This window comes from Salvelinus sp. IW2-2015, linkage group LG14 (assembly GCF_002910315.2).
Source record: "Salvelinus sp. IW2-2015 linkage group LG14, ASM291031v2, whole genome shotgun sequence".
Lineage (NCBI taxonomy): Eukaryota > Metazoa > Chordata > Actinopteri > Salmoniformes > Salmonidae > Salvelinus > Salvelinus sp. IW2-2015.
Genome location: NC_036854.1, coordinates 5,411,025 through 5,423,137, shown reverse-complemented (window position 1 = coordinate 5,423,137; position 12,113 = coordinate 5,411,025). Strand labels below are relative to the sequence as shown.

The following is a 12,113-nucleotide window of genomic DNA, read 5'->3' as shown; positions in this document are numbered from 1 at the left end:
TAACTAGACAGTTTAGGACCATTAAACTCCCCGAATCAGTGAATAAGTACTCTATAGTCAGTCCAAGACATAAATGTAATGATTCCCACCAAATAGGACATTCGTTTATAAGGAGGGTTAGTTCATATGGACCTTCCCAAATCTTGGACTTTTTTTTAAATGATACTACGATATGCCCACATAATTTGTTTTCTGTCTATTGATTTTGTCTGAGTCTTCCAGACCTCATTTTGACTTTTATACGACGGGATGTAGTGGTTTCCTTTCCAGTTTCCTTTCATTTTCAGATCTAGGAATGAAACAAAACTACAAACTTCCATGTGAGTTTCAATTGAGATCTGATCATGTAGCTAGGAGATGCATATTCAATCATCTGTATGTATTACTACACTATTAGAGAACATGGTCACAAATAGATCAACAACAAACACTAACACTATTCCCACAACTTAACCCAAGCATTTGCCTTTTTCAGATTTGCACAATCAAAACGTTATGGTCCCTTCCACAGTTACTGTCAAGTTAAGGTGCTTCCTCAATGGCCCTGTCCTGGATGACTATTCTCAGTTTGCTAAATTAGCATTTGAGGTGATGAGGCATGCTAATTAGAGAACAACCCAGTTCCATCTCATTACTGGGAGCTTGACATTAACACACAGACACTGGGGCTAAAACACAGAGCTGAGCTGCATTTTAAAAGGTCACACAGAAAAAATAAGTAGCCCAGAGACTGAAGTCACACTGCTATCTATGTTCCAGGTGTTCAGCCAACTACGCCAAACCCCAGTGTCTGGTGTCACTAGCTAGACACTGCCTCAGTTCATCTGCTATTTATGAGGATGGCATATCTGGTCTCCAGTCTTGACTTGAGCATATGTCTACTCCTAATTGAGATTCTAGAATCGTCGGGAGTCAACAAGGCTTTAAAGTTTTGGCCGCTAGGAAAATAATTAGTCTGAACAAAAATGTACACTATGTCTACAAATATTCTGCATGCGCCCAGGTAGTTGAAAATTAAGATTGAGGCAAACTGCTACCAATTGGTTCTCGTCTTACAATGATAGCAAGTAGAAAAACTCCTTTCACGAATGGACACATTTCGGGGAACTGTGATTGGTAGGCGGTATGGTAAAGTACCAGGATGTTTCTAACTGCACGTCTATCTACTTCCTCCCAAAAGTGTTGGCGTCAAACCATCAGCAATTCTACAATGGAGGTGGGGGTAGAGGAGGTAAGAGTGGCCAAAGACATCAACCATGGAGTAGTTTGGGCAGGGATAGTACACTGTATAAGATAAGTTGTCAGCCACTTTTTTGTTGTAGCAACCTGTCTCTGTCTCACCTCAGTGGCACTGAATCACTGTTTGGCCTAGAACAAACCTTGAATAAAATCTTATACACACACAGACACACACTTATAATGGTATACCCTAGACCTCCATTGCATGCTACATGTTTGTAGCACGTATGTCACATTGTGAAATGTGCCTGTGGCAATTGTCCTTCAAAGATTGTCCCTCCTTCACTCCGGCTCCTGATTGGCTGTCTGTAGTTATGACATCACAGCAGTCTATTTGTAGTCACTCTGTACTTTCCTAACTCTGTCTTCTGTCTGACACCGTTGACTTTGCGGCAAGATTTATATTCAGAACACTGTCATTCTCTACCTCATAGATTTAGGATAAATGGGCAGTTTAAGAAGTGTGTTATTTTCTTAAAAGACAAATAATTTTAAGAAATCTTTGATTTATGTGCAAAGCATCTCTAACATTAGTTAATAAATAATAGAAATGGACTGTAAGGCTAGTCAAATGTCAAAACCAAAACCTCACAAGGCTCCAAAAGTTAAGTTCTGACTACCTAGCTAAAAGTGCCTTGTAGGCCCTACCAGAGATGCATCTTTCCTGCTTGTACTGTACTGTATTTCCACTGTTTTCTTCCATCCTACTCACTTCCTGTTTCCTTCCTGTCTTTGGTGCATGCTCCTGTGGCATGGGGGTTCTGAATGAATGTGTATCTTCTTACTATTCCTCTCTTCCAGGACACTGTGTGTGCTATGTACAACAGCTTACTTCCTTGTTGTTATTTTGTCTGTCCCAGCATGCCTCTGTGATTCAACAGGGTTGTCTTCCTGTGATGCCCTAATACTTCCTTCCTGTTTAATTCTAAAGCATTTTGCCTCCCCTGAAGCACAATGAAGCAAACGCCAACAGTTATACCAAAGCTTATGTGTGTAGTAATGCTATAAGCACAACCACATCCCAGTCCTAGCTGCTAGCTCCTAACTCCTAACTCCTAGCTAGCTTTGCATGGCCTGTCGTGTTAGCTTAGGTGTGTGTTTGTAAAGAGGGGTGTTCTCTTTTTTCCAGCAAAGATGTCACGGAAATTAAGCTTGCCTACTGAGCTAAAGCCAGACTTGGGTAAGCCTTAACTTCGTGTTAACATTTAGCGTTTTTTAATATTTTTTTTCTCCCAAAACTGGACTTCACTGTATCCTTAAGTCCAAATGGTCTCCCGATATGAGCATCTCAAGGGAATAATGTGAGTTCCATAGTTACTGTCCATTAATAGAAGCTTATGTAGTTTTCTATAAGATTTTAGTATATGTATAATGCCCTAGAGGTGGCAAAGAGCCCTGTTGATGGGCTCATGACTACCAAAAGCATAGATACATCCTATATATTTCCTAAAAAATGCTGTCAGACTAACTGATGATCACCATTTGGCAGTGTCTACTACTTCTTGAGACAAACCTGGAGACAAGAGGTGGAGAGGACAGACATACAGAACATTTCTGTTGGGTATTTTGCTAACTGCTACGCTAAACTAACCAGGACTCTGTTGCACAATAGAGCTTTCTGTGTATATGTGTTTTCTGCAGCATTCTCTTCCTATTTTCTATTTCCTACCTGTTTCTTTTGTGTTTGGTCCTTTCCAAAAGTTTTTAAAATATTCTTGTAGGAGACCGACAGATATAAATACAGAAAGAAACATTGTTCTTTTATTTTTTTGAACTGCACAGTTTACCCAAAAACGAAAATCACAATTTCCTTCCTAGGACCCCCAAATGGCAGAACCCCTAAGATGAGGAAGAGAGGATTTATTGGGGTCAGATCCTTATTGAATATGCAAAATCTGTCAAATGCAGCGATATGATAGTCTCGTAAAATATTTTTGGAGGTGTCGACATATAACACACTAACTGTGTTGTGACATATGCTGAGTGTACAAAACATTATGAACACCTGCTCTTTCCATGAAATAGACTGAGCAGGTGAATCCAGATGAAAGCTATGATCCCTTATTGATGTCACCTGTTAAATCCACTTCAATCAGTGTAGATGAAGGGGAAGAGACAGGTTAAATATGGATTTTTAAATCTTGAGACAATTGAGACACGAATTGTGTATGTGTGCCATTCAGATGGCAAATGGGCAAGACAAAATGTTTAAGTGCCTTTGAACGGGGTATGGTAGTAGGTGCCAGGTGCTGAGTTTTTCACACTCAACAGTTTCCCCTGTGTATCAAGAATGGTCCACCCACCCAAAGGACATCCAGCCTAGTTGACACAACTGTGGGAAGCACTGGAGTCAACATGGGCCAGCATCCCTGTTGAACGCTTTCAGCACCTAGTAGAGTCCATGCCCCAACGAATTGAGGCTGTTCTGAGGGAAAAACGGGGTGCAACTTGATATTAGGAATTTTCCTAATGTTTTGTGCACTCAGTGTATAACAACAGTGTTGTTTGTGATATATACAGTTCATAAACGTTTGTTTATTCATCTTTCCAGCAACTCACAGGGAGCTTATAAAACTGTATTAGCTTGTTATATTGACACCTGGTTTGACATTTTGATGATGTGTTGTTTTTTTACTAATGAATAAAACAAGTACAAGGTTGTAAAGTTTTAGTGAAATCTTCCCATGGGTCTGTTTCCTACGTGCAAATCTTCTTCTGCCAACGACCAACCATTCATTTTATGAGTTCCATCTGCTCCACAGATAAAAACAAGTCCTTTTCTATTTCTATGTGTCCTTACCCTTGCACCTGGACCTCAAACACTTAGTTTGCCACGTAAGGAGAAGAGTTTTCTTCAACAGATCAAGTTATTTTACAGCTGGTCTAATCTATTTTACTCAACATTTCACAAGGTGTTTTAGACCTCTTTAAAAGGAACGTCTGCTCACTGTTTTCTGCTCCTGTGTAATTGCTATTTTAGCTTAGTGATACAATAAAATGTCAACCGCAATGTTGTTTGTCAGAATCCAACTGCTCCCACCAATCATACAGCTGTTGTTCAGTATTCATGTAGTGTATGTTTGTGTATAGTGTGTTTTCTCTCCGTGTGTGCGGGTGCTTTACCTCTCTGTCCTCTCCTCTACTGTTCTCCTGTCTGTATGTCCTCCACGGGGCGCCAACCCATTAGACCACCGGGACAACTCCTTCAGCCGGTCACGCTCCTCCTCCGTCACGTCCATAGACAAGGAGGCGCGCGAGGCCATCACCTCCTTCCACTTCTGTGAGACATTCGCCCGGAAGGGGGACAGCGCCATCACACCATGCCTGTACGTGGGAACCTCCCTGGGAACAGTGCTGGCTGTGGCCCTCAACCTGCCCCCTGCTGGGGAACAAAGGCTACTGCAGCCCGTTATCGTCTTACCTAGCGGTGGGTGTCTGGGTTATGAGTGAATGGATGGGTGTGTGTGCTTGTGTGAGTATGTTAATGAACACGTAAGGAACGCTAACATCTCTTTGCTATATGTTTGCATGTTTCCGTACAAAAATTACATCCTGCTCTACACATAATCGACATCTGTACATACCGATAAATGTTTTATACATTCATTGCATTCGGAAAATGTTCAGACCCCTTGACTTTTTTTTACATTGTTATGTTACAGCCTTATTCTGAAATGGATTACATATTTTTTTTCTTCATCAATCTACACACAATACCACATAATGATAAAGCAAAAACAGATTTTTTGAAATGTTTGCAAAACAACAACTGAAGTATCACATTTACATAAGTATCCCTTTACTCAGTGCTTTGTTGAAGCACCTTTGGCAGCGATTACAACCTTGAGTCTTCTTTGGTATGACGCTACAAGCTTGACACACCTGTATTTGTGGAGTTTCTCCCATTCTTCGCTGCAGATCCTCTCAAGCTCTGTCAGGTTGGATAGGAGGCGTCGCTGCACAGCTATTTTCAGGTCTCTCCAGAGATGTTCGATCGGGTTCAAGTCCGGGCTCTGGCTGTACCACTCAAGGACATTCAGAGACTTGTCCCGAAGCCACTCCTGTGTTGTTTTGGCTGTGTGCTTAGGGTTGTTGTGGTGTTGGAAGGTGCACCTTCGCTCTGGAGCAGGTTTTCTATCAATGATCTCTCTGTACTTTGCTCCATTCATCTTTCCTTCGATTCTGACTAGCCTCCCAGTCCCTGTGGCTGAAAAACACCCCCACAGCATGATGCTGCTACCACCATGCTTCACCGTAGGGATTGTGCCAAGTTTCCTCCAGACGTGATGCTTGGCATTCAGGCCGAAGAGTTAAATCGTGGTTTAATCAAACCAGATAACCTTGTTTCTCATGGTCTGAGAGTCCTTTAGGTGCATTTTGCCTTTTACTTAGGAGTGGCTTCCGTCTGGCCACTCTACCATAAAGGCCTGATTGGTAGAGTGCTGCAGAGATGGTTGTCCTTCTTGAAGGTTCTCCCATCTCCACAGAGGAACTCTGGAGCTCTGTCAGAGTGACCATCGGGTTCTTGGTCACCTCCCTGACCAAGGCCCTTCTCCCCCGATTGCCGGGCGGCCAGCTCTAGGAAGAGTCTTGGTGGTTCCAAACTTCTTCCATTTAAGAATGATGGAGAACCACTGTGTTCTTGGGGGCCTTCAATGCTGTAGACATTATTTGTGTACCCTTCCTCAGTTCTGTGCCTCGACACAATCATGTCTCAGAGCTCTATGGAAAATTCTTTCCATCTCATGGCTTGGTTTTTGCTCTGACATGCACTGTCAACTGTGGGACCTTATATAGGAAAGTGAATGCCTTTCCAAATCGTGTCCAATCAATTGAATTTACCACAGGTGGACTCCAATCAGAGACTTTTCCCAAAGAATAAGGTTGTAAGGGTCTGAATACTTTCTGTATGCACTGTAGATATATTTTCAACACACTCCATCCCACTTATCTGTCCAGGTACCCTGGCGCGACTGAAGGGCAGTATCCTGAGGATGGCCTTCCTAGACAACACAGGAACCTTCCTCCCCCCTGCCTTTGAGACCTGGTATGAGCCAAACGCTGCGGGCGCCGACAGTGAGGAGCGAGACAAGGCCCGTAAACGCCGCCCGGTCTCTGTGTCGCCCTCCACCTCCCAGGAGCTGCAGGAGAGCCAGTATGCGGTGGTGTGCTCTGAGAAACAGGCTAAGGTCATAGCACTGCCCTCACAGAACTGCATCTTCAAACACAGCATCACAGAGACATCGTTCGTCCTGAGGGCTGACGTGGTCCAGATGAACATAGGGAACTGTGTGGCCTGCTTCTGTGCTAACGGACACATCATGACCCTCAGGTGAGTCAGTGAGCCATACAAACAAACACACACACACACGCACACGCACACGCACACACACACACACTGGTAAAATAGATGCAAATGCTAAAGCTAACTGATAATCCCTGTATTACTATAAAGAGCTTAATGAATGCTACTCAAAGTTTCTACATGAAAAACACACTCAGTAGAATGATGTTGTGTTTGAGTAACATTGTGTTGTATGTGGTCTCTCTCTCTGTCTGTCTGCAGTCTGCCGGGGCTGAGACCGTTGCTGGATGTAAACTACCTGCCACTGACAGACATGCGGATAGCCCGGACCTTCTGCTTTACCAACCTGGGCCAGGCCATGTACCTCACCTCCCCCACTGAGATACAGAGGATCACATACAGCCAGGAGACCTGTGAGAACCTGCAGGTCAGGACCACATAAATAGACACACTCACACACATGTAATACAACTGCGTTAATGTGTGTATGTGTGTTTCAGGAGATGCTGGGAGAACTGTTCACACCAGTGGAAACCCCAGAGGCTCCCAACCGAGGATTCTTCAAGGGCCTTTTTGGGGGAGGAGCAACTTCCCTGGACAGAGAGGAACTATGTAAGTGACACACATGGAACATAACACACACATACTATAGTGTACACATGCACAGAGAAACTATTTTATTTATATATTCAGTGTTAAGTTTGCTACATTAGTATGCTCTCCCTTTCTCTTTCCCTCTCAATCTCATTCTCTCCCACTCTTTTTCCTATCTCTTTGTCTTTCTGGCTCTCCCCCTCCCCCTCTCCTCTAGTTGGTGAGACGCAGGCGGGTAAGGCGTCCCGTGGCCTTGCCCAGCACATCCCAGGTCCTCAGGGCCTGGAGGGCATGAAGGGGGCAGCCTCGGGCGTGGTGGCCGACCTGGCGCGTGCCCGGATAGCACTGGATGAGAGAGGGCAGAAACTGGGCGAGCTGGACGAGAGGACGGCTGCCATGTTGGCCAGCGCCGACTCCTTTGGCAAACACGCCCATGACGTAAGACGTTACATTATGATACAAAACATCAAACTAATCTGAGATCACTTCATCCTGTAGGAAGGTGTTATATTATGAGGCTACACTGGAAAAAAGAAGGAACCCACACTCACTGAAATATTCTTACGTTTTAATGTTGTTGTTTTTAGCAGCAGAGGTCAGAACAAACGGACGTGGTCAGAGCAAACAGCTTTCTTCAGCATTCAAACGCTGGTGAAGGCTTTCCTCGAAACGCTGACAATAAAAACGTAAAGAATATTTCAGCGAGTGCAGGATTTTCCTTTCTTCCAGTGTATGGCTTTTGAACCCTGCACCCAAATACTTTTTGTTACAACAAACTTTTGAGCTCAGCATGCCAATTCCTCATTTAATTCCTGTTTAATATCACAAATGTGTTAGTGTTGGAAATAGCCCTTAGAGCAAGACAATGGGGAGTTTTCTGTAAAACTAGTGTTCCATTTTCCCCTCTCTAAAGATGATGCTGAAGTGCAAAGACAAGAAGTGGTACCAGTTCTGATCTGAGAGGGGGAGCAGAGCCAAAGGGATATAGCTTCATCTGGACTCTACATGCCCCCCTCCTCTATCTCTCCATCCATCCCTCCTTCCATCTCTCCTTCCTCCGCTGGACACGTGGGATGCTCTTTCCTAGCACAATGTTGTATACTGTATTTACCTCAGTCATAAGGTACAAACTGAGGAACGGACTGGAGAGAAAAGAGGTGTTCTCTTTTTTGTTATTGTTTGTTTTTCCCATCTGTGACCTGCCGATTGACTGGAGCTCGGGGGTTCCCTCATCCTCATTCGGCAAAATGTTCTGTGCCGTTGTCTCTGCTACAACCAATCCGGGGCATATACTAACAGACAAAATCAGACACAACTGAGAGAAAAAATAAACAATGAAGAAACAACAACAACAAAAAATCTAAATGTAAAAAGCGGAAAAAAATTATATATATACATAATTATATATACATAAATCTATATAAATGATCAACGCTGTATTCACTTCCTACTGTCAAGTGCAAAACAACAAGAGGACAACTTTACAGGTGGAGACAGACTGGTGGTGTGAGGGGCAAAGGAAGCTCTACTCAAAGTCACAGGAGGTGATATCATAGTTGCAGGATAAAAAAACTGGTAATTCCAATGTACACTGGATCCCCTCTCCATGCTCCGACTCTCCTCATCATATAGATTCACTGTTTTCATATCGTTCCCAACTGTATTATACATGTTTTAAAGGTAGAGTCAGCTGTATGACATAGATGCACAAAGTAAACAGCATAGTGGGTCAATTTCTGCAGCAACTAAGAGCTTTGGAGCACGAGGCTAAACTTCTCAGCTGTTTCTGTCCCGTGGCTACCATACTGTAAGAGCGCAAAACGAACCCGAGCACAGGAGCAGATACTGTGTGTGATTATGTGAGAGCGAAGTCTTGTATCTTGCTCATTGCCATAGCTGTGGTGCTGCTCGTGCAATGTAATTTCGCTGACTCTACCTTTAATTTATCTCTTCTTGTTTATTGTTTGTTTTATTCTGTTATTGTAAATCTGTTTTTCTTTTTCTTAGCTGTCGTGAACATTGTGATTTGATGATATGGTCATGTTGCCAGTATGTTTTGTGGCTTTGTTAAACTCCCATAAAGCTATCCTTATAAAAAGGGCTGGATTCAAAAACAGGTCATGGATATAAAATACATCAGATCAGTACACGTCACCATCCATAATGTTTCATATCAGGTGTCACACACATCAGAAATCTTGAAGCAAGATCAGAACTCCTGAGGCAAGACTGTCACTGTCTCTGTCTCTCCCTGAAGTGTTTTATTTGACATGTAAATGCTACCTTCCTCCCTGACCTCATCATGCCATTAACATCTGCTACAGTTTGGTCTTGTTAGTGACCCTGTATGAAAGATGCCAGTGTTACAGTAGGCCTATACACTGCTGGTCTATCCAGACCTATTGGATTGATATTCTGGAGTAAATATACTCTATGGACATGTGATCCTGAAGTGCACGTGAACTTGGTGATTACTATTAACACATGGGAATAAACCTATTTGTTTGTGTTCAAATATGCAGGACTATATATACAGTATGTACGTTCACGCAAAGTCATACGTTTTTGAAGACTGAAACTTTTCTAGTTTTCCTTGAGAATTGTCCGTAAAATATTTTGTCAGTTTGAGTGGTCTGTTTATTGACATTTTATTTATTTAAATGTAAGAGACGCTGCTATATGTGTGGTGTGTCGAAACCGTCTGTTGTTTAGAGATCTGTTTCTATCCCCATTTCAGTGGTGAAAGCACTCATTTGTATGTCCTTCAATGTTCTGCCAGGCTTCTCTGCCGTTCTGTTGTAAATAGGTAAATAGTTTGACAATCTAAGACCAATTGGAAAAGTGTTGGGTGTTGCTCAAGCAAGCGACTCAAGGACAGCTGCCATATTTTTAATGACGCCAAAGAGTTACTTTAGCTTTCGTTTCCTTGTTCCATTACTCAACTTGGCATTCCAGAAGTTTCACTAATTAAAATACAATAGGCATAGGTCTATATGGGGCCTTGGGAACTGTGCATTCTGACCCGGTCACTGGGCTAGGTTCCCTTCTCAAGGAGAGTGGGATATGCAACAAAAAAAAAACATTTCCAATTCACACATGCGTATTAATACACACTTGTACATGTGTGAAATAGGACAAATATAAGCACCCACCAAATGATTATTATTAGTGAGGGTAGCAAGTTTTTAGTATGGAACAGCCATTGTATTCACAACATTGTGCCCATCATAAAAGTTCTAAAGTGGTATTTGGCTAACTTCTAAGTAGCCTGCACCTTCTCCTAAAAGGACCATAGGAGCATTCCACTGTTGCTATGACCAGCACAGTATCTTAAATGTTCAACTTTGTGGTCTATGAAAAAATGTTGTGCTGTATGATCGATAATGACTTTTTTTCTTGTCTCAAAATGCTTGATTTTGGTGACCAATCAATCTGTGTCAAATCAATTGTGGAAAATCAGCAAGAAAATATGGGAAGAAAAGAAATAACACAGTAACCACAGTAACAACAAAGTAAGCACAGTAATGACACACTAACCACAGTAACGAGAGGATGTCTGCATCAGCAGGATGATGCAACCTCTGTGTAATGTGGCTCCATCATAGACCGGACTCGTATGTTCAGTGTCTCAGTCTGCTCACATCATGCTTCAACTCTCCTTGGCTTGTCTTCTAATTGCATTCTCCTTCTACTCCAGTAACAGTTCCAAGTGGCTCATTTTGGAGATGCTAACTTGCAGGTTTGGTCTCTTTTTCTGTGTTCTAGTATGCACTGTTGTGTGGTTGTTGATAGGTAGCCCTGCTTCAATCTTCCAAGGAGAAAAAATTACTTACAAAAAAAATGATTAAGGTCCTTCCCGTTCATTCTAGATCTCTTTTATTTTTCAGATTTTCGATGAGTTTTCTCTTGTCTTTGAGTGAGTTGTTTCTTGCCCACACACTCAGTACGCAGTATTCTTCTTACCTGGTATTATTCATACTCACAAGAGGGAGTCTGTCCGCCATAATGCCATTTCTGTCCTGGATTTAACAGTTATCAGTGGGTTGCAGTATTTTCTCATTGTAGCCAATTTTCTTGTACAGTTTTATGCAAATTTCACATGGATGTTTATGACTTTATCTGCTGCCACAAACAATTTAGAAATAATTCTGTAGATAGAAATTACTGTGCAATGGAAAATAAAAGTGGAAAACATGCATACCTTTGGTGTTGGTTTATTCTCCATGTTTCTTCATGAAGACTACGGTGAATGCATTGTGTCCTCTTATTCAGGGAGGTGCTGCTCCTTTCATTATTTATCAATAAGTCAGTATTAACACAGAATAACTGGTTACAGTACTGACTTGAGGCTGAAGCTATAGTCAAACAGCATTGATATAACATCTGGGATATCTAAAAGTGAGTGCCTCAGACAGTAACATGTAGTTTGAGGGTTAAAGCTGAGCATCAGGATGATCTCATCAAGGTCAAGTCCCAGAATCCAGACTCCAGGCACAGTTAGTGATGAATCAAACATGTTCACTAGATGGCAGCAAACACTCACATATCAGTTCCATTCATTTGAGTGGAATCCAGATAGGGCCACTAAGACACAAGAGCATTGGTATGGTACTGGGGACTATTCACAGTGGGGATACTGGGGACTATTCATAGTGGGGATACTGGGGACCATTCATAGTGGGGATACTGGGGACTATTCATAGTGGGGATACTGGGGACCATTCATAGTGGGGATACTGGGGACTATTCACAGTGGGGATACTGGGGACTATTCACAGTGGGGATACTGGGGACTATTCACAGTGGGGATACTGGGGACCATTCATAGTGGGGATACTGGGGACTATTCATAGTGAGGATACTGGGGACTATTCACAGTGGGGATACTGGGGACTATTCACAGTGGGGATACTGGGGACTATTCATAGTGGGGATACTGGGGACTATTCATAGTGGGGATACTGGGGACTATTCA

The 12,113-nt window shown here is 42.6% G+C and overlaps 1 protein-coding gene across 1 annotated transcript in view; it reads left to right on the top strand.

Moving 5' to 3' along the window:
* Positions 1-11,334, top strand: part of LOC111973027 (syntaxin-binding protein 5-like) — a 171,037-nt gene extending 159,703 nt beyond the window's left edge. Inside the window, exons 20-26 of the mRNA XM_070446444.1 lie at positions 2,369-2,419; positions 4,427-4,666; positions 6,199-6,571; positions 6,806-6,971; positions 7,045-7,156; positions 7,356-7,576; positions 8,052-11,334. Of these exons, the coding sequence (XP_070302545.1) occupies positions 2,369-2,419; positions 4,427-4,666; positions 6,199-6,571; positions 6,806-6,971; positions 7,045-7,156; positions 7,356-7,576; positions 8,052-8,093 (1,205 nt within the window). The 3' untranslated portion in view covers positions 8,094-11,334. The remainder of the gene's footprint in view (positions 1-2,368; positions 2,420-4,426; positions 4,667-6,198; positions 6,572-6,805; positions 6,972-7,044; positions 7,157-7,355; positions 7,577-8,051) is intronic.
* Positions 11,335-12,113: the final 779 nt, after the last annotated feature.